This window comes from Megalobrama amblycephala, linkage group LG12 (assembly GCF_018812025.1).
Source record: "Megalobrama amblycephala isolate DHTTF-2021 linkage group LG12, ASM1881202v1, whole genome shotgun sequence".
In the NCBI taxonomy this organism is placed as follows: domain Eukaryota; kingdom Metazoa; phylum Chordata; class Actinopteri; order Cypriniformes; family Xenocyprididae; genus Megalobrama; species Megalobrama amblycephala.
Genome location: NC_063055.1, coordinates 21,261,079 through 21,282,247, shown reverse-complemented (window position 1 = coordinate 21,282,247; position 21,169 = coordinate 21,261,079). Strand labels below are relative to the sequence as shown.

The 21,169-nt window shown below is 38.3% G+C and overlaps 1 protein-coding gene across 1 annotated transcript; it reads right to left on the bottom strand.

Moving 5' to 3' along the window:
* Nucleotides 1–3: 3 nt before the first annotated feature.
* snrnp200 (small nuclear ribonucleoprotein 200 (U5)) lies at nt 4–20,049 on the bottom strand. Its single transcript, XM_048209622.1, has 45 exons — nt 19,699–20,049; nt 19,225–19,388; nt 18,967–19,138; nt 17,182–17,374; nt 17,041–17,096; nt 16,858–16,953; nt 16,571–16,723; nt 16,378–16,477; nt 15,429–15,565; nt 15,243–15,320; nt 14,979–15,152; nt 14,338–14,475; nt 14,007–14,162; nt 13,648–13,818; nt 13,375–13,568; nt 13,158–13,281; nt 12,905–13,054; nt 11,697–11,807; nt 11,474–11,605; nt 11,195–11,383; nt 10,347–10,544; nt 10,002–10,154; nt 9,794–9,874; nt 9,624–9,707; nt 9,415–9,521; nt 9,206–9,324; nt 8,956–9,110; nt 8,637–8,826; nt 8,226–8,396; nt 7,980–8,140; nt 7,626–7,853; nt 7,314–7,505; nt 7,024–7,202; nt 6,758–6,909; nt 5,372–5,480; nt 5,162–5,270; nt 4,849–5,038; nt 4,488–4,652; nt 4,117–4,238; nt 3,872–4,015; nt 1,996–2,172; nt 1,743–1,903; nt 1,531–1,612; nt 397–489; nt 4–283 (listed from the first exon to the last, which is right to left on the bottom strand). The coding sequence occupies exons 1-45, from the start codon at nt 19,741–19,743 to the stop codon at nt 134–136; spliced, it is 6,405 nt and encodes a 2,134-aa protein (XP_048065579.1). The 5' UTR covers nt 19,744–20,049; the 3' UTR covers nt 4–133.
* Between the last annotated feature and the right edge of the window lie 1,120 nt (nt 20,050–21,169).

Sequence of the window (21,169 nt, the reverse complement as noted above, 5' to 3'; positions counted from 1 at the left end):
GTCTCCAATGTACATGTTTATTTATTTAAATCACAATGCATTAAACAGTCACAATAATCCTCAAAAATATCTATAAAAACACTTAAGCTGCTTTAACATGACAGTATAACAGTCCAGTACGACTAATCTCGGATTAATCGCTGTCACTGTCTCCCTCGCTGTCTGCCTCCTTAACGTCCGTACTGAACTTGTATTCCTGGTCACAGCCCATGTAGGCATCGCTCATGAAGTATAGCGTGTAGTTGTGCACACCAACAGCAGGTGCCACAAAGTCAAGTTTTACCTGTGGGAAGAAAAAAAAAAAAAGAACACTGTCACTAACAGAGTTCTCACAAGACTTCCACTACAAAGACTGGAATAATGTACTACTGCCTTTGACATCAAAGCAGGACTCACCTTGGCCTTCTGTTGAAGAGTTAGTCTCTTGATAGAAATGAGGCTGTTCGACTTGGGGTCTCCAATAACAACCCACCAGCCTTCTTCACGTTTCTGCACAAACATAAAATAAAGTGAATACTGCAGGTCCAAAACTCAAAACAAGATCAACTATTTGTAAGTGGTTAAGATGTTACATAAATCGCTTAATTTGGGATCTTTTTTTTGAAAAACTGATACTTTTATTCAGCAAACATGCCTACAAATTAAATCAAAAGCAACGTTTCAAAAATTTCAAACAAATGCTGTTCTTTTGAAATTTCTAGAATCCTTAAAAAACATCAGCTTCCACAAAAATATTAAACAGCACAACAAACTGTTTTCAACATTTACAATAATATGTAATGTTTCTTGAGCACCAAATTATCATATAAGAATGATTTCTGAAGGATCATGTGACACTGAAGACTGGAGTAATGATGCTGAAAATTCAGCTTTGCCATCACAGGAAAAATTACATTTTAAAAGTATATTAAAATAGATAAGTTATTTTATAATGTAATATTTTATTAAAAAGTTAAAATGTTATTTTAATGTAATAAATGCAGCCTTGGTTGAACAAACTTTAAAAACAAAAAAACAAATCCTACCAACCCCAAACTTTTCAAGGGTAGTGATTTATAGGGATTATTAGGGTTGCTCAATTATGGCAAATATCATAATTATGATTATTTAGGGCAATACTGAAATCCCAATTATTGGTGGGTCAAAGTGATCAAAGGCATTTGTGTGTATGCTATTTGACCATTCAGGCACGTATCCAATGGCCACAGTATACTTTGCTTATGCACGTTCCGCCCTGTCTAATAGTGTGCACACAGGAGGCCGCCTGGTGAACAGTGTTTCTTTTGCGGCTTAATGCGCTTTTAATAACACTGTTTAATATCAAGCACTACCCACAGTTCAGTAACAGTAGACTGATTTGGATGTTAAGTTTGGCTTAGGAAGAAACGAAAGTGCACGGCTGTGCAGCAGCAGCACAATAATTATTTTATGTTGATTATTTTTGTTTTCATAATCGTTGGAAGCCGAAACTGATACCAAATCAATTACAATTAAATCGCACAGCCCTAGGGTTTGTCAATAGACACTCACCTGTGGGAACAGAGGAGCAATGACAGGCCCTGTGACTTCCTCTTCTCGTTCCAACTGCACTTGGACGACCACTGGACTTCCACTGTGAGCACAAGAAAATAAATGAATATCTTCAGAAAAGAGATTAATGGTAAGAATGGCTGGGTTTGTACACCCACACAAGGTGTAAAGTTTTTCAATTGAAGCCCTTTGGATTTGATTTCAGCTCATACCTCTTGATGTCTTCCTTGTCAACCACTTCGTACGAGAGCTCAATGTTGGGATAGCGGTTACAGAAACGTGCCACGTCGGCCATTTGTACATCTGAAAGCTGCAGAAGACCAGTGCGGTCCTCATCTTCCATCTCCATGATGTCAAAGATGCTCTCCACACCCTAAATGCATCAACAAAAGAGTTAAGACAGACAACCAAATGACAATGTTCATTGTTTAGATGATCCCCAACCCACTCAGATCCAAATCTCACCTTGTCCGTGCAGCGCTTGATGTGTTCAGAAGTGAAGTGGGGTAGTTGTTTGAGGTAAGAGTCTTTGGACCACATGGCTTGTGTGACCATCTGAGCCAGCTCCATGGCAGCCAAAGCTGGACTCAACCAGCCGTTACTGGAGAGCACATCCACACACGCTTGGATCAGCCGTACCGCCTAAAAATACAGGCAAGAGAAGAACTACTTATGAAACTTTATATTTGAAATTAACAAAATGAGCACTTATGTCCTATTTGAATATATAATAATTTAATGAAAAATATACATATATAAACACTACTTGTCAAATGTTTGGAATAAATATCAAAGAACCCTGAAAAAAAAAAAAATGTAAAAAAATGTCACCGTTTCCACAAAAAAAAAAAAAAAAAAAAGCAGCAAAAACTGTTTACAACATTGATAACCATTTTTAATAATTGAGCACTAATAGTAATATTAATAATAGATAACTTTGATGATAATGATTTCTGAAGGATCATGTGATACTGTAGTCTGGCTATCACCAGACCAAGCTCAATTTAAAATTGAACATTGGTCTGGGGAGTTTGCTATGTATTTCCTACTGCACAAGAGGCGTGATCAAAGAGCATTAGTCACGCAATTGGATAGTCCTTCAACCAATCAGATCAACGATCCGGGTGACGTACTTTGCAGAGCGATGCGAAAACCCCAGACAGGTTTACGGTGTGTCTCAATCAGCTCCCCAGTTCAATAGTCAGGGCACTGATCAGGGAATCAGCCACATTCACTTTCATGATATACTGATTCACGACCTAGGGAACTAGGGAGCTGATTGAGACGCAGGATTTTTGCAGGTTGTGCAAAAAAACATGAAAGTGATTGGTATTTACACCCACTCGAGCAATTTGTTTGCTAACTAAAGAAGTCATTCAGCATCGTTGAGAGTTTAAAAGGCGACTCTGACTCTGTTCTGGTTCAGTGTCCTAAACTACGTCATTGTCATGACAACCAAAAAGAATTCCAGTCAGCTCAGGAGGCGCGAGATTCAAGAAGCAGGGAGACGAAACGTATAGAGCAAATAATAAAAATATTGTCTACCATCAAGGGGCATCGAAGTAAAATAGTCCTGTACTCACATCGTGAAGCAAACCACCAAAAGAACAGCAGAATCATTGTGTGTCATCAATCGCCGTTTGTAATCTTCCTATGAAGAGACTATCGGATAAACGCTCTGCTACATTTCTCTCAGATAAGGTAAATGCTTAACACAATCGGCATCACTGTGATTGTGCATTGTTATTTTGGAGAGACGGGTAGATCAGATAGAGTTTGAAAACTGCTTGCCGTCGCTTCTCTATCGTCATCGTGTTATACCCGCCAATAGCGAGCAAGGTGGATAAGCCGGTCTGTGATTGGTTCCCACAAAAGTGTAACAGCGCAGCAGAAATGAATGCACGGGTTTCCAGACTGAGTTGCCGAGCGAAATCAAATCGCCGGCAGATCAGGCTGGGTTTACCCAGACTAGTGATACTGAAGACTGGAGTAATGACTGCTGAAAATTCAGCTTTGCATCACAGAAAAAAATTATATTTTTTAAATATATTCAAATAGAAAACAGTTGTTTTAATTTGTAATAGTATTTCACAATAAAAACAAATAGTTTTTACTGTATTTTTAATCAAATAAATCCAGCCTTGTTGAGCATGAGATTTCTTTCTAAAACATTATTCTAAACTTTTGACTGTTAGCGTATGCAAAAAACAAAATAAACATGCAATTAAAAAAATAAAAATATAAATACATGATGCATTCAATTATGAATTTTAATTTGTATATGCTGTCCTTTTTGAGCTGTGAACCAGATTCACTGTGTGCTCAGAGAGTTTTCCCTCACCTTGCTGAGGATATCTTCAGTATCTGACTGGAGCTCTGCGCTCAGCTGCATGCGGGACAAATGGGCCTGGAGCAGCAGGTTGGTCTTCACATGAGGGTCGTTGAACTTGGGGTTGTTCAGCTTATGAGGCACTTTCTGAGCCAGCTGCAAAAGTCAAAGAGCGGTTACCAGAGATCTGACGCAGTCTGCTTATTCTAAGAGTTCACATTAGACTCAGTCAATAATGGAAAGTTTTGTTTTTTTACCTGCCGCAGCAGGGTGTCTTCGTGATGCCTGATGGGAATGTTTTTATACTCCGCAGCATTGGAGATGATCTCGATGAGGCCACGGACCTTTGTCTTGGCATTTAGGGACATACTGAACAGCTCTGGAGAGAAGACAAACAGATAAGAGATGTATCAGAGACAAGACAATCAAGCAGCACATTTCAGCATCCCCAGAAGAAAAAAAAACAAAAAAACAATTTTTGGCCAAAATGGTTTTAGAAAGTCGGAATTGATTTCTTGACCTTCACTTTGATGAACCAATATTGATTCTTATACAGAAGAAAAGATATGTTGCTACTTCAGTTTCATCACGACCTCAAAGAAGTGTGTTAAACTGAGTGAGTCCTCACCGATGGTTGTGTAGTTGATGTAATAGTAGGCTGCGATCATGCCCAGATTCAGAGGTGCCACATCCATCTCATCCTCGATGCTGATGCACTTGGACTGCTCCAGATCCTGCAAGGTGTTTTCCACCAGCTCAGAGAGATGATCCGACAGGTGACGATGAGACATTCCTGGAACATGAAAAGATTTTATTCTCCGATGCATAAAAAAGTACCTCAAATACACTGAAATCGACTATTTTTGCATGTGCTACTGATGTCACAAATAGTAAATTCTGCAGCATGAGGTTTAGATTTTGAATGTCAAGTAATTTGTCCTGCTTTAGTGAAGATCTGTAGGCATTTTAAAGGTACTGCGTTTCCTCACCCTGCAGATTGTAGTAGTTGGGGTTTTGGGTCATGCGGCGGTACAGAAACGTCCATGTCAGGTAGTCCACGGCATCCTGTTTGTTCTCCACCGTCTTGGTCACAATTTCAGCGTTAAAATGGTCATGAAGACAGTGGTCCAGATGAGACTCGACAGGCAGAGGTTCGTAAAGGAACTTCTTGAAGAAGTCCTAAAGAACAAGGATGTTTAAAATTATTAAGAGGCAATCAACAATGGTGAAGCCGACAAGAGACTAACCAAACTTAAGAAAATGAAGAAATCAAGAAAATGTGCGGTTTAGGGTACGCTTTACCTTTTTGGACCCTTGACACATGATGACACAGCGACCCTCGTCATCCTGGAGAGGACGGTTTGCCTTTCCTACCATCTGGAGCACATCATAGATTGGGTAGTCCACGTATCTAAATCAGAGAAAGGCATTCATGAGCAACCCACAAGCACAGTGTAACAATTGGTGATGACATCAGTTGTTTGAGGCCACTAAGGATGAAAAACTACTTACGCATGGATTTTACCGTTGTAGTACTGCGTGTCCATGACAATCACCAGGTGGGCAGAAATGTTAGTGCCCCAGCAGAGAGAGCGAGATGCCACCATCACCTGAATGGCACCTGGCATGAGAGAGCAGAGGGGGGCAACACTTCTTTTAGCTCAGACACACTTTAATCAATTGTTCGATTAACCTCATAAAGCATTCAAAATCCTGGGTCCAGTTGTACCCAGTGGAATGTGAGTAGTGCTGGGCGGTATGACCAAAACATTTGTAACATGGTATGTTTTAAGATTTTCTGTATAACACTTCATTTTTTATTTTCATGACTGGACCTTTATATAAGTTTATAGTTGCTTATTTTACTGTCAGGAGAAGACCTTTTGCATTTCTGTGTATGTATGTTATGGTGATAGTTTTACCAAAATTTCTGTTGAATAAAGTCATTATTTTTGAGTTTTGTGCACAAAAAGTCGCTTCATAACATTTAGGTTGAACCAATGTAGTCACATGGACTATTTTAACAATGTCTTTCTGGGCCTTGAAAGTGGTAATTTGGTACCGGTTTGGAACGACATGAGGGCAAGTAATTATTGACAGAATTTAAATTTTTGGGTGAACTAACCATTTAACTCTTAATTGGATTTAATTGAATTTCTTTATAGCTCATGACTGCTCAAACAGCCCAAATTTTAAAAACCTACATATTTATTTTCTAACAAATCTTCAATATTACTCAAATGTTATCAAACAAAATGTATTCATTTTTACTAGCCTAAGCTTTCACTTTAAGATGAAAAAGAGGATCAATTTTTTATGCTCAATTAGTTAATTAGTAGGTGTGCATATTCATGTTTATAACCAGAATTCAGTCCCAAATGTGTGTGTGAGATGAGAAACAAGTAAAATTATTTTATACAAGTATCGAGTCAAACTCATAGACGGAAAACAAAAAACAAAACAAAAAAACATCTGTAATGAACAAAAGGTGTAACTTTTTAAAATGGTTCTCTCTAAAAACAAAAAACAACCATACTAAAAATTTTGCATTTTCTTTTTTTTTTTTAGAAGTTTATGCATCTCTTCTAGGTCAAAACTGGCCTGAACACATTATGACTGTAAACTAAAACATTAGCCCCTGGTTTCACAGACAAGGCTTAAGCTAGTCCTACACTAAAATGCATGAGTGAGCCGTTTTAACTGAAAATAACTTGCAATGACATCTCTCAAAATATGTCAGAGCCATTGTTTTATCTCAACTCAAGATGCACACAAGTAATGTTTTTTCCTAGGGTACATTTATAAAAGCTACTTAAATACCCTAACTGAACTAAGGCCTAATTCTGGCTTAGTCTAAGCCCTAATTGTGAAACCGGGCCTAGGTTTCATGCGTCATACCAGAAATGAAGAGATGCTCCACAATTCTGCGCTCTGTAGGTGAAAGGCCCTCATGAAGGTACCCCACCCCGTTAGAGAGGGTCTCCTTCAGTGTAGCATCAGAGAGATTCTCCATAAATGGAGCCAGATCCTTCTCAGTTGAGTGAAGGAACCTGCAAGGACAAAAAGAAGGCTGGATATAAGATTCCTGATGGGACTCAGGACTAAAGCTGACCAAATAAGAGTGTATTTAATGTCTGAATGTGATATAGATCTTCTTCCAGCACCTTTGTGGCACCACGTCAGCAGCACAGAAGGTGAGGATATCAATAGCGGTGAGACGAGTCTGGCGTCTTGATGGCACAAACACCAGCACTGGCTTGGATGGGGAGTGTTTCATTATGGCGTGATACACAGGTTTTGCCATGGACAGCAGACGAGTCTGTGTGTGACTCACGTTGAAGCCCTGAGGAAGGGGAAAAGTAGTCAAGAGGATTAAAACTTCAAATGTAAACAGAAGAACAGGGTAAAGATTGTGCATGTATATGAAATGAAGTTACGAGAGCTTCAGACTGACCTGAATGTGAAGCTCCAGAGGAACCGGCCTGACATTGGGGTGGAAGTTGAAGGTGGCTGTGGTACTGCAGCCGAGCCAGTGGGCCACATCTTTAGCATTGGACAGAGAGGAGCTGAGAGCCACGATACGGATGGGCCGTTCAATCTGAGAGGAAATGTACCTCATTCTGGAGCAAATCACCTCCAACACAGGCTACAAGAGATACACAGAAATAAGAAATAAAGGATTCAAACAACAAAAAACAGTGATCTCTGAGGAACTAACAGCTCATTCTTGGTGCTTAGAAATTAGAAAATAAAAACAAACACTTACTCCGTTGTCACCTCCGATGAGATGAACCTCGTCTATTATGAAGAGGCTAACGTTTTGCACGTTCTTCCTCTGTTTCCAGCGTCGGGAAAGGATGTCCCACTTGTCTGGGGTGCTGACGATGATGTCGCCTTTACCCAGCAGCTTTAGGTCAGTGCTTGTCTCACCGGTGAGTAAGACAACCTTCTTATTCAAAGTATCCTGGAACTTCTGGTGCCAGTCAACAAAGACCTGTACAAAAATAATAATGTGTGAATCATGACATTCACATCCTTGTTTCATCAATTTCTTGAATTTATCTCAAGTTGAACTACAGACACTTTTACATAATTACATTTATTTCCATAAAGGCTATACCTGTTCAGCCAGAGCCTCCATGGGTGTAATGTAGACACAGCGGCCCTCTGAGTTGTGTAGGAGCATCCTAAGAATGGCAAACTCCGCACATATGGTCTTCCCGCTGCCCGTGGGGGCACCAACAAAGACGTTGTCGTCGCTGTTGTACACCGCATTGAACACTGAGAAAAACAAGAACAGTTTCATTTAGAAGGAAGTTCTCAATCAAGTATAACAGAGTCTTGGAGGGTCTACGAGGACAGGTACCTTGGGTCTGGATTGGGTTGAAAAAGGGAAACTGCTGGTAGAGGCTCTCGAAGGCTGCATTTCTCAGAGCGGACACGGGCAAAGGCTGCAGGTCCAGCAGCTCAGTAGGAGGAGGATATTTCTCAGGCAGGATTAGGTGACGAAATGAAACTGGCAGCTGCGTCTCACATGCTTGAGAAAAAGAGAGAGAGAGAGAAAAAAAAAAAAATTAACTGTGGGAGAAATATTATGGACTACTGTAATGACTCCAACACGACACACTGAACTATGGTCGCTACATCAATTAGTAACTGTAAATTAGCATTTTAAATATTCAGTATGGTTTAGTAATATTTTATGCAGTATTAAGTTGTTGTCGTCAGAAGTAAATTCAGTAGCAAGTATTAATAAAAATAATAAATAAAAACTTACATAGCCAGCGGTCTGAAGCTATCCGAATGAAGTACTGTGGTGGCAGCGGCTCAAACACGGGAACAAAGAAAGTCACAAGATGTTCATCCTGAGCATACTTGGCCTTCAGGAGGAAGTACTCATGGTGAAGGACGACCTCACTGTCCACATCCTCCACTAAGATCCAGAAGGCCTCAGATGAGCCATGTATCTGGAATACACATTATATCAACAACTGTTATTTATATTAATATTAATCTATATGTAACTATTTATTCATGTAATAATAACAATAATAATATCAGTATTTAGTCATTTACTGATCTTTTTTTGGACTGACCTTGTCATCCCACTGGAAATCTGGTGTGATTGTGAGTTCCACTTTCAGAGTGGAGCGTGTGATAGGCTGCAGATGAACTGCCAGGTCCAGTTTAGGGAACTGATGGACATACTTATGAATGGTTTTCCCCATCTTTGGCATGCGAATCAACTCACCTGAAACAGTTAAGAAGCTCAGATCATGAGAAAATGATATAAAATGGCATTTGGATATAACGACAATGTATTACAGCATATTAATCACTATTCACCAATTTCATTGTGGTTCAGGTCATAGAGGCGCTCGAAGGGGAAGTTTTTCTTTTCAATCTTTTTGATGACCTCCTCGGGAAGCTTGCGGAACTGACGCAAGGGAGACATCGACTGCCACCTTGATGGAAAAAAGCCAATAGCATAAATATCACACTGCAAGATAAATAACTCATTTATGCGTGGCAAAATAAGTATCATGACAACTCACATCCTTTTGTCGATCATCTTGCAGAGGTTCAAAGTTTTGTCTGTAAGTTGGGCCCAGCCTCTGCTCAAAACAATCTCAAAGATGGCCCTCATCAGCCTGCCAGCGCTCTGTAGGATCAAACAGAATGTTAAATCTGTGATTTTAAATTGAAATTTCCTTTATATAACACAGGAGAATTTTACAAAACATTGATTTTCCTAAACACTCACCTGTGTCACATAGACCATGTCAGCCATGAGAGCGAAGCCCTCCAGTTTGAGCTGAGAGATGTATGCTTGCAGCAGCACATTAATCTGAGAAAGACATAACATTGAATTTAAGAGAAAATCATACGATTGAATATTCTGTAATATAACATTTCTTCTACACACACACTTACCTTTGCGCTGGGCTCTTCAATGCTTTCCTTCACTGGAATAGGGACTCTCTCGAGCAGTTTCTGAAGCTCAAGTTTTTCTTCCTGTCAATCAGAGCATAACAATCATGTTTGTTAATGCCGTTATTCTCCACTTTATACTGTCTTTAGGATTCAAGAGGTAGAAGTTTGTTCAGATGTTTGAGTTGGTTTGTTTAGACAAGTCACATACCTCTCTGACATTAATGTTTCTGAACTCAGAGGACAGTGAGAACACCCTGAAGAGCTCGATCTCACTCAGTGTGGGCTTCAGCAGCTGGTTGTAGGTCATTATGGACTCGTGGGTGATGTAAAAATGACTTGCGATGCGGCCCAGGTCTGTCACCTACAACAGAACATATTAGACATAATTTAAACCACATCTGTTGCTGTCATTTAAAAGTTTAATTGATGTGGATGTTTAATTGGATTGGGGATTTCTAGCTGGTACAATCTCAGCATTGATCATGCATATAAATCATCTGGAAGTGCCCAGAGATGTTTAGAAAGGGGGGTTAATATGACAAATTGTGTGTACCTGAAAGCTGCCAGATCTCTTGTCATATTTGACCAGGTTGTTCTTCTCCAGGACAGTGGCTGCTGTGTGCACCAGGTCCATCCTGCGTCGCTCCAGCAGTGGGTCAATGTTGCGGTCGTCATGGGAGACGCCATATAGAGTGGGGTTTCGCAACATCCGTACATACAGGTATGTGTAACCCAGCCAATTTACAGCATCCTAAAAACATTAACAAATCAGATCAAACCCTGCAACAGATGCTGAGCTTACAGAGGAATACTAACATTAGGCTAGTCATGTTCAAAACTATGTAATTTCAAAGTAACAAAACTTAATAAAAAGCTTATTTTAATGATAGGATTCAGTAAAATGTAAAAAAAAAAAAAAAATTACTTTTGGGTAAAAAAAAAAAATGCTATTAGGCATGTGCAAATCTACATATTTTCAGTATAATAAAATATAAATATTTTATCAATATGCTTATAAGTAAATAAGCAAAGTAAAAGCCTTTTTTAAAATTCTACAAACGAATACTAATATTAGGATGTGCAATAAAGTAATAAAAACTACGTAATAAAACAAATTAACTTCAAATATGCTTCAATAAAAATGACAATATAAAAGCTTTTTTTAATTTAGTGTAATATTGTTGTCTTTATATCATCACATTTAATATTCATTCTACACTGTATAATAAGGGTTTATATATTCTATATTTTAGAAAAGGGTCCCTCACTTGCAGATCATCATATTTTTAGGGTCCTTTTCATCAAAATGTTTGAAAACCCAGGTTAAATCTCCTTAAATGGACCACCAATAAAAAACAATTTGGCTGACTAATGAACTTACACCAGTACATTCAGACTCACCTTGACATTCTGCACGTTGCCCAACACAACCTCTGCATTGAGCATGTCCGGTAGTTTGGCCACCATCTGGCTCTCAATTGGCAGCTGCTGATTGAGCAGGGACAGGTAATACTGCAGCTCTCCATGAGAAGTGATCAGAATACCCTCTCCTTTAGAGTCATACTGCGGCCTGCCAGCACGACCCAGCATCTAAGTCATAAAGTTGAGTGGGAGTCAAGTTAAATAGACCTCAAGTAACAACCTATCGAATCACAAAGTGTGTGTGGACATACTACTGACCTGTAGGATGTCCAGTGCTCCCAGCTCCGTCCATCTGCCTTTCTCTGGGCTGTACACCTGTGTGCCTTTAATTATGACAGTGTGTGCTGGCAAGTTCACACCCCAGGCCAGAGTGGCTGTGGACACCAATACCTACGAAACACATTCATTGTTCAGTCTTCTGTATTTTAGAATATGAAATAAACCAAAATGTTCTTGACATTCCTGAATGTTATGCACTAACCTGGATGTGGCGGTCAGCAAATAGATCCTCTACAAGTGTTCTGTCCACTCTGGTCATTCCAGCATGGTGAATAGCAAAACCGTAAGGCAATAGATCCTTCAGCTCCAGGTTCTGTCAAAAAAACAAAACAAACAGCTCAGTTAGGCCGCATTTACACTGCAGGTCTTGATGCCCAATTCCAATTTGTTGACTATATCCAATTTTTTCGATGACCAGCTTACACAATCTTTTAAAAAAGTGACCCATATCTGCATTTACACTATATACTTGACAAAACAACACGAGGTAGACGTACTGATACGGAAAAACCTGGGCCAAAGAGAAAGTAAAAACAGTGCGATTTCCACACCATCTTTAAAGGTCAGCAAAATATTGTATTGAGCCGTGTCCACCTGAGTTGACGTCATTCGCCACAGTAGCTTTTCAATGACATACGACTTGCAGTGAGAGGAGAATATCCAATCTGTCCACTTACATGGCAAATGCATGTATCCAATTCATATCAGATTTATTTCCACATACGAGTAAGGCCTGAAACCAATCTGAGAATATCATAATATATTCATGTGCTTTTTTTCCTGCTTAACCATTTGTGAGTTTGATCTGTGCCACATGGGGGGAGAGGGGGAATTGGGTCACTTGAACCATGTAATGTAAATGCAGCCTGACAACCAGGACGTGAGGGAATCTGGGGACTTTAAATTGCACAAATTTTAGGAAAAATCTACAAAACAAATTTGGTGAAAATTTTTTCTGCACTACTAGCTGCTGGACATAATATTAGCTCAAACAATGGTACGATCTTGGGGTGGGACTAGCAGTTTATCAAATAATGGCAGACAAGAGGAATATTTGAAACTGGTAATTATTATTCTAATTACATAATTAAAAATGGTAATTTTTGCAAGTATAATTATAATTTATTTACTATACCAATTTATAATTTAAACCACAATTGATTACAATTTATAATATTATAAATGATTATTTATTTTTGTTATAATTAAACTATAATAATTTATTGTCATATTCAGTTTGGTACCACTAGTTCCACTAGATGTTTAATGAACTAATAAACATTTAATAAACAAATAAGCAGATTTTGCTGTGAATGACATGTTCAGATTCTGTGTGGGTCTTATTTCAAGTGTATATCAGTTTGAGGTTGTATCTTATGTACAGCACTTTTATGGTAGTTGTGAGCTGACCTTGCACTGTTCGGCTTCAGTCCTCAAAACCTCAGTGGAGGCCGAACCCTCTCTCAGGAACAACCCCAGAGTGTCCTTCTCCAAACACATGTCCCTGATCGCACGGGCTGTCTTTCCTGTCTCCTTTCTTGAATGCACAAACACCAACACCTGGGAAAAAGAGAGAAATAAATGATAAGGACAAGATGACTGAACAAACTGTACAATACATTTCAGGAGAAAGAACTAGTCCATTTATTGTGCTCGTGTTCACCTGATTCTTTCCAGCATGTTCCATAATCTTCTCATAGACGATCTCATTCATAATCTGAAAGCGCTTGATGGCCTTCTTCTCTGTAATTCCTACATAGGTTTGTTCCAGAGGCACAGGTCGGAAACTTAAAAAAAAACAAAAGCCCAACATATGTACTTTATTATTATTATAAACTGAAGATTATTTCCCATTTCTCCACAGCAGCCTCATTTCTCACCTGTTGTCGAAATAGAAGAGTCCCTTGGATGAATCGACACGAAGGCAGTTCGCCACATCCTCGTAGTTAGGCAGTGTGGCGCTGAGGCCAATTAGCCTCACATCTTCCTGTGTCAGCTCCACATTGCGGATGGTTCGAGCAATCAGGGACTCTAGGACGGGGCCACGGTCGTCATGCAGCAAGTGGATCTCATCCTGCATGACAGAACGAGTTAACTTGGAAAAACATGAAAAATCTGTGAAAAAGGGAATCTGGGACTACTACATTACTTACAATAATCATAAGGCGCACAAGCTGTGTATATGTGCGCTCCCCTCCTTTCCGGGTGATGATGTCCCATTTCTCTGGGGTGCACACTATAATCTGAGTGGCGTTTATTTCCTCCTTACACAGCTGATGGTCTCCGGTCAGCTCAGAAACAGTGATGCCATAACTAGCCAAGCGCTGCAGACGGAGCAACAAATGTTAATACTTCATCACAATTTTAAACAAATATATATTTGTAATTCTATATTTAGTAATACATTTCAGTTTTTTCCTATTGCCATTGAAAATAAGATTAAGCAGAGAAATTACAGGACTGATGGGGAAAATGGTTATTTTTTTCTCTCCATCATGTTAGGTACTCCTACCTTGCCAAAACTGCCCACCATCTCCTGTACCAACGAGCGCATGGGAGCGATGTAGATGATTTTAAAATCATCAACATTGATGGTGCCATCCATGTTAATATGCTTTCCAATTTCTCTGAGCATTGCCATGAGAGCAACATTAGTTTTTCCAGCACCCTAGAGGTCAAAGAGATGAAAAACAAAAAGTCCTTAAGGAAAAATATCTAAGTTAAATATAAAACTGAAGTTTGTTAAGTTCTATATTGCATCATATTTATGTCATTATATTTTTAACTGTAATGTTTATTTTAAGTCAGCGCCTGGACTGTTGCGCCTTTTTCAGTAGACTAACCGTTGGAGCGCAAACCAGTAGGTTCTCATCTGTCTCCATGGTAGTTTTGAAGAGTTTACTCTGTATGCGATTCAGGGTTTTGAATCCTTCAAATCCAGCTTGAGCATATTTGGGCAGCTTCTCAATAGCCACCAATGTCTGTGAGAGAAATGAGAGAAAACTTGTGAGACAAGTGAAAATACATAGGGCAAATAAAAAATAAATAAATGCTGTTCAAAAGACTGGAGTCAGTAAGATGTTTTTTTTTTTTTTTTTTAAGAAATAAATGCTTGTATTCAGCAAGGATGCATTACATTGATCAGAAGTGAAAGTAAAGACATTTACAATGTTACAAAAGAAAAATAAATGTTGCTCTTTTGAACTTTCACTATGAACTTAGTATTTCACTTAAACTTAGTATTTCACTATGTTCATGTCATTACTGTATTTTTAATCAAATATAAATGCAGCATTAATGAGCATAAGAGACTTCTTTTAATTTTTGTTTATTTTTTATAAATCTTACAAAACCCAAAACATTGAACGGTAGTGTTTTCTCATGTGGCAATTTCATGTAATAACCAAACAACCAGACATCCCTTCCAGAACAAACAATTTAGTCCCACTTGAAAAAAAGGTCCAAGCAATAAATAAATAAATACCTCATCATCACCAAAGGGTTTGGGTTTGAGAGCAGGCACATGAACCTCCTCGTAGCCCTTCCTCTGTTTGCGGAAGGAGCCGTCAGGCAGCTGGCAGCGCTTGTTGGCCATGAAGTGACTGCCCTGAGAGAAGGCCAGATCTTCCAGATCTAGTAGTTGCTTTGAGGCCACAGGCTAGAGACAAAGATCACAGGAAAATTTAAATTGCAAGAACACTGTAAATTCTGGTTTGAAGCAGTAGATGTAGCTTCAAGTGGCATTTACCTCTCCATGATCAATGTCCATAGACTCCAGATCATCCACACGAGACTTTCTCACTCTCTCACGGCGAGATCGCTCCTCCTGCAAGGAAACAGAAGATCATAAGCCTACAGATGGATATTCTTCTTTAAACAGCTAAAATCTTACACTCAGCTAAACCAACTAAAAAAAAAGAGGGGAAGTTCTGACCCTGATGATGTCCTCTTTCTCAGTCTCCTGCAGCTGGTAAAGAACTTTGGAAAGATCCTGATCAGCTTCCATTTTATTCATGATCTTTTCCTTCTCAGCCTCACTTTGAGCACTGGCCAACATGGTGCAGTAGAGGACTGGAAAGGGCAAGAAATAAAAAGAGCAATGTGAAACAACACTTTTAAAAATCTTGTAAATCTTTAAACTGTTCACAGTAAGTCATACTGCTGACATATTCTCAGAAATCACAATCAATTTAATCCGACAGAGTCCTAACTATTGTGATCTACTAGGGCTGCACGATTTATCGTACGCGATTTGGCAAAAGCTGCGATTATTTTATGCGCAGCTTGTCAGAGCTGTACAGTTCTGTGATCAGTAGTAAATGCTTCTTCATCTGAAAGCCAGAATGCGCTCGTGCAGAAACTGCAAATATGCCCTGCTGCCGAAGTAGAACACGTGTCCATTCCAGGAAATCCCATACTATCGCTGTAGCTGAATAAACAGAAGATTGAAACGTTTTGATTGATTAAACATGACTGAAACATTTTGATAATAAACACACGACTGCCTTATTCTGTGGAAGAAGCCACATCATCTCACAGAAGGACGCTCAACTGTCGTTATGAAGTGAGTTTGGAGTAAAAACATGTTATTAAATGTTGTCTTTCATTGGACAAGATGTTAATAAATGCTTCTCATGTCTGGAAAGATGTTTTGACGCGTGTTGTTTTTTCAAATGCACATTATAAGCAATTCAAACTCTCAGTGCTTTCAGACGGATTAGCATTTGGAGCCATAGTTCATTGACAAGCCACGCATAAAAAAAAAAAAAAAAAAAAAGCTGCTTTGCGATTTCATAATCACACTAAGCCAAATCGTTTAAGTGCAATTTCAATGTTTTTTTTCTAAACGTCCGATTAATCGCGCAGCCCTATGATCTACTTACTCATTCGTCTGTGCTGCCGGAGGACCTTGATGAAGTCGAATGTGTTGAAGCCCAAAAGCAGCACCAACTGGTTCTCACACTCTCTGTCATCACTGGCAGTCTAAACAAAGGAAGAATGAATCAGACACAAACGAAGACATAAACACACAATCCTTAGTCTCCAAACACATGAGCATTCCCAAGCATTCCTTACTTTAAGGATCTCCAAGACTTCATCTGCTTTCTTCTGGGAAACTATAGCATCGTTGTAGAAGCGGCTGAGCTGACGCTGAAGCCAGAAGGCATCGATGTCTCGCGGGTGAAGATCTTTCTTTTTGGTCATCATTACGTCGCCCGTGTTGCCCAGCTATGGAGAAAAGAGCATGTTAGGCTGCTTGTTTAACTCTATATAATATTGCTGAGGGTCCTTAGTGTGTCCCTTGATTGAGAACCCCTGCTCTATGACGACATGTACAGAAACACACAAGACATGTGACTTACATTAGCAGTCAGGGTGCTGCTTTCATCTGCCTCCTCTCCCTCGCTGTCATCAGAGCCTTCATCCCGAACCTCTCCGTACTGATCCTCATCGCCCTCCTGCAATTGAACAAAATGCACATTAATGTCACCTCAAGAGCCAAAAAGCACAATCTGACCATAAACAACCAGCACGTAGAAGCTCACCTCCTCATCTGACTCGAATTGCACATTGACTCCATAGGTTTCATCAATGTTGTCATCTGCAAAAAGAGAAAAGATGAAGCGTGACCTGGCTGAACATCACGATGAGGAAAGTTTGGACTCAGGTTAGACCTAAACATTTACCCATATTCTGGAGCTCTTTGTCTCCACCATAGTCAGAGATCTTCTTTCCCAGGTTTACCAGGACGTGGTAGCGTGTGTCGTCCGTAGGCCCCAGCAACTGCTCCACCTCCCTCCTCCTCTCTTTGTCTCTCATCTTGTCATTCTTCAGCACAGCCAACACCTCGTCTGCAGCTCCACACAGGATATCTCTTGGCTTAGTGGAGAAAAAGAACAGCAATTTATGATGTGGTACATTAACTCAATGTCCACTGTTTACATCCATTAATATTAACATTGTTACATTTTAAATACTATAATTGATATATTGTAAAATGGGCTTTTTTCCCTGCAATGGCAAAGCTGAATTTTTCAGTAGCCTTTACTCCAGTCTTCAGCATCACATGATCTAATATGCTGATTTGAAGAAATATCACTCCTTTCTATCAATGTTGAAAACAGTTCTAGTGCATTTTTGTGGAAACCGATACATTTTTTCAGGATAGTTTGATGAATAGAAAGTTCAAAAGAACAGCATTTATTTGAAATAAAAAACTTTTGTAATATTATAATTGTCTTTACTGTCACTTCATCAATTTAATGCATCTTTGATTAATAAAAGTACTACTTTTTTGTCAAAAAAAAAAAAAAATCTTACGGACCTCAAACTTTTGAACGGTAGTGTAAATGTCATTTGTCATTATCTAACATTGACTTAATTATTTAAAAACACTAATTTGATAATCTCTAAATGAATATCCATTTTTCATACTCTATGTTATAATAAATGCCTAAAGTCACTCGTAGCATTTAAAATGATTGTTTTAAGTTTAGTGTTTCTTTTTAGTCTTTAGTATTGTCATTTTCTTTTCTTCTTACCTCTGTATAATGCTTATTAAAATAGTGTTTATAAGCATAAATTTGTGTACAGCGGTAACCAAAGAAAGCTATACCGCCACTGTTACATAATTGCCATCCAATGTCAGAGTGTGATTTTACATTTTCATTCAGTCCGTCTGCTGTTTTTGTTTTGTGCAGGTATGTTTTATGTTGCATAATTTCACAAAGCTAAAAACAGACCATTCGTTTTTTTGCTTTAAATCTTGAAATTATGCAATCTTTTCTAAATTCAAAAACAACTGCTAATGCTACATGTGTGTAACATCTAGGGTTGCAAAGGGGCGGAAAAACTTTCCATGGGAAGTTAAGCTGAGGAATTTTGGAAATACGCCAAGTTGGAAACTTAAGAATATACAGGAATTAACTGGAAATTTGAGGTAATTTATACAAACTGTATCATATACAAACAGGAATAAAACATTTTGTTTGGTCATAAGCAGACATGCATAACACAAAAAAAAAAAAAAAAAAAAAAAAATTGACTAATTTATTTGTGAGTAGAACTTTAAATCGTACTTTCAATTAACAATAAAAAAAGCATGAATGTTGAATAAAATAAACATATTCCCTATAATCCCCCCAATAAAAGTTCCATTCAAAATGTTAAATGAAAGCATCCCCATTAATATCTTTGTTTGGATCGTAATTAAAAGACAGGGGTTGTCTCCAATAACAAATGGCTACAGATATTTTGTAAGGCCAGTATGACCTGTAATAGAGCAAAAAAATAAATAAATTTGGTTAAAGAATCGACCATGAAAAATCATGATCAGTGAATCCCTACATAACATGAAAATAACTATCAGAAAGAATATTAATAACTGTGCAGGAACATCCGTAGTAGATCCCACAGTAATCACCTTTGAAATACATGTTCACAACATGTGTAAACAGAATCAGTGATCTTACCTGATCTCCAAGGGCTGCCTGAATGAAGCTGAGAAGGATTTCATATGTTTCTCTGGTCTCTTTGGTCTTGGGCTTGTACACAATTCCTACCATCTCATCAATCCCCTCAGACAGCAGTGTGAAGCCCTTCATCTTGTTGATGTCATGTCTGTCCTCATCTCTCTTTCTCCTCCTGCATCACACAATAAACAAATTTTGTTTAGAAGACTTTCACGCAATGAATGCAAGCAAACACTGTGAGTTTCTGATCAGACTGACTTTGTTCTCTTCTCCTCCTGCATCTGAGGTTTGGTTCTCTGGCTCCTGTCTCCCATCTTTGTCCCCTCCAGTTTGCCGACCAGAGACAGCACCTCTCCGGTGGGCTCATCTCTGCGGGTGCGGTCGATCAGAGATCTGTCCGCTTGCAACACCAAGTTGGAGTTCTGCGGAGGAAACACGAATCGGTTCAATTACTGTGTATCATTTGTAAACATCACAAGTACAAACATGCTGCGTGCGCTTATGTCTTGCTAAAGGACTATTTAATTCAAAGCTAAATTAAAAATTTACCACACACTGATCAAAAATTAACTGTACAAGTTACAGATAGCTAGCTAGGTTTTAAAACTCAACCAGTGTGTTCAAGCTCGCGCACACCAAAACAAACAGCATTAGTGCGCTAAATAATGAAATTTCGCAACGAAACATATTAAATTCGTTCAAAAGGGATGTCAATTATCTTATGGTACTTACCGCTTTGTATTCATACTGCAAACTACGGGCAGTAACATCCGCCATGACTTCTTATTACTGTAAATGCGCTCAAAATGAAACTCTTCTTTATCAACTAGCACACACGGTGCTAGCGGAGACAGACTAACTTAACTACACAGCACTCATGTATGTCCCTAGTTATGCAAAAATAATAATAAAGAAATAATAATAAAAAAGCTTAGTGTGCACACGACAATAACAACACACTCTGAAAAGTTAAGTCTCTTTTCTTTTATTCGCAAATGCACCATACGTCCGAAACACGCACGACGGTTTCAAAACGCAGTTTGGTGTAATTTCCGCTTCCGGGTTCGCTCACTCCAGAGTTTATTATTTAAGAAATGCTGCCTCTTCTGGATAGGAATGGCACTTATTTGAGGCAATTACACTTAGGATTTACACTGGTTTTGTTGAAAAGGCAACATAAGCCTGTCTGAGACTGAGGTGCTGGAAAAAAAATGAAAAACCTTTGAAAACACAGTGTGAATGTAATGTTACACAGATTCCCCCCTTACAAATGAGAAGAGCTCATTTACCCTCTATGGGGACATGCGACATTGTCATTTATAAATTACGCAAAGAAATTGCATTTAAAATACATTAATAATTTTCAACCAAAAAATGTTTACTATTATCACATGACATCCCCTTCAGCCAATAAAATTAAAATCTATGTACCATGTTCTTGACATTTTTTGCAACAAGGAAGCAAAGGATACTTTAGCACACTCACATTTTTCACTAGTATATATATATATATATATATATATATATATATATATATATATATATATATATACAGTACAGTCCAAAAGTTTGGAACCACTAAGATTTTTAATGTTTTTAAAAGAAGTTTCGTCTGCTCACCAAGGCTACATTTATTTAATTAAAAATACAGTAAAAACAGTAATATTGTGAAATATTATTACAATTTAAAATAACTGTTTTCTATTTGAATATATTTCACAAAGTAATTTATTCCTGTGATGGCAAAGCTGAATTTTCAGCATCATTACTCCAGTCTTCAGTGTCACATGATCCTTCAGAAATCATTCTAATATGCTGATCTGCTGCTCAAGAAACATTTAATGTGTACAATTGTACAAAATATTTGTGTACAATATTTTTTTTCAGGATTATTTGATGAATAGAAAGTTCAAAAGAACAGTGTTTATCTGAAAACTAATCTTTTGTATATAACATTATAAATGTCTTTACTGCCACTTTTGATTGATTTAATGCATCCTTGCTGAATAAAAGTATTCATTTCTTTAATTTCTTTTCAAAAAAATAAAAATAAAAATTCTTACTGACCCCAAACTTTTGAACGGTAGTGTATAATGCTACAGAAGCTTTGTATTTCAGATAAATGCTGTTCTTTTGAACTTTCTATTCATCAAGGAATCCTGGAAAAAAAGTACACAACTGTTTTCAACATTGAAAATAATCA

Bases quoted from the DNA above. Each gene is read 5' to 3' on its own strand.
- snrnp200 (XM_048209622.1), bottom strand. From the start codon at position 19,743: ATGGCGGATGTTACTGCCCGTAGTTTGCAGTATGAATACAAAGCG. The intron at 13,282-13,374 runs GTGAGAAATGAG...TTTTTTTTTAAG, and splicing joins CTCTTCTATTTCGACAACAG to TTTCCGACCTGTGCCTCTGG. The intron at 490-1,530 runs GTGAGTGTCTAT...ATGTTTGTGCAG, and splicing joins TTGCTCCTCTGTTCCCACAG to AAACGTGAAGAAGGCTGGTG.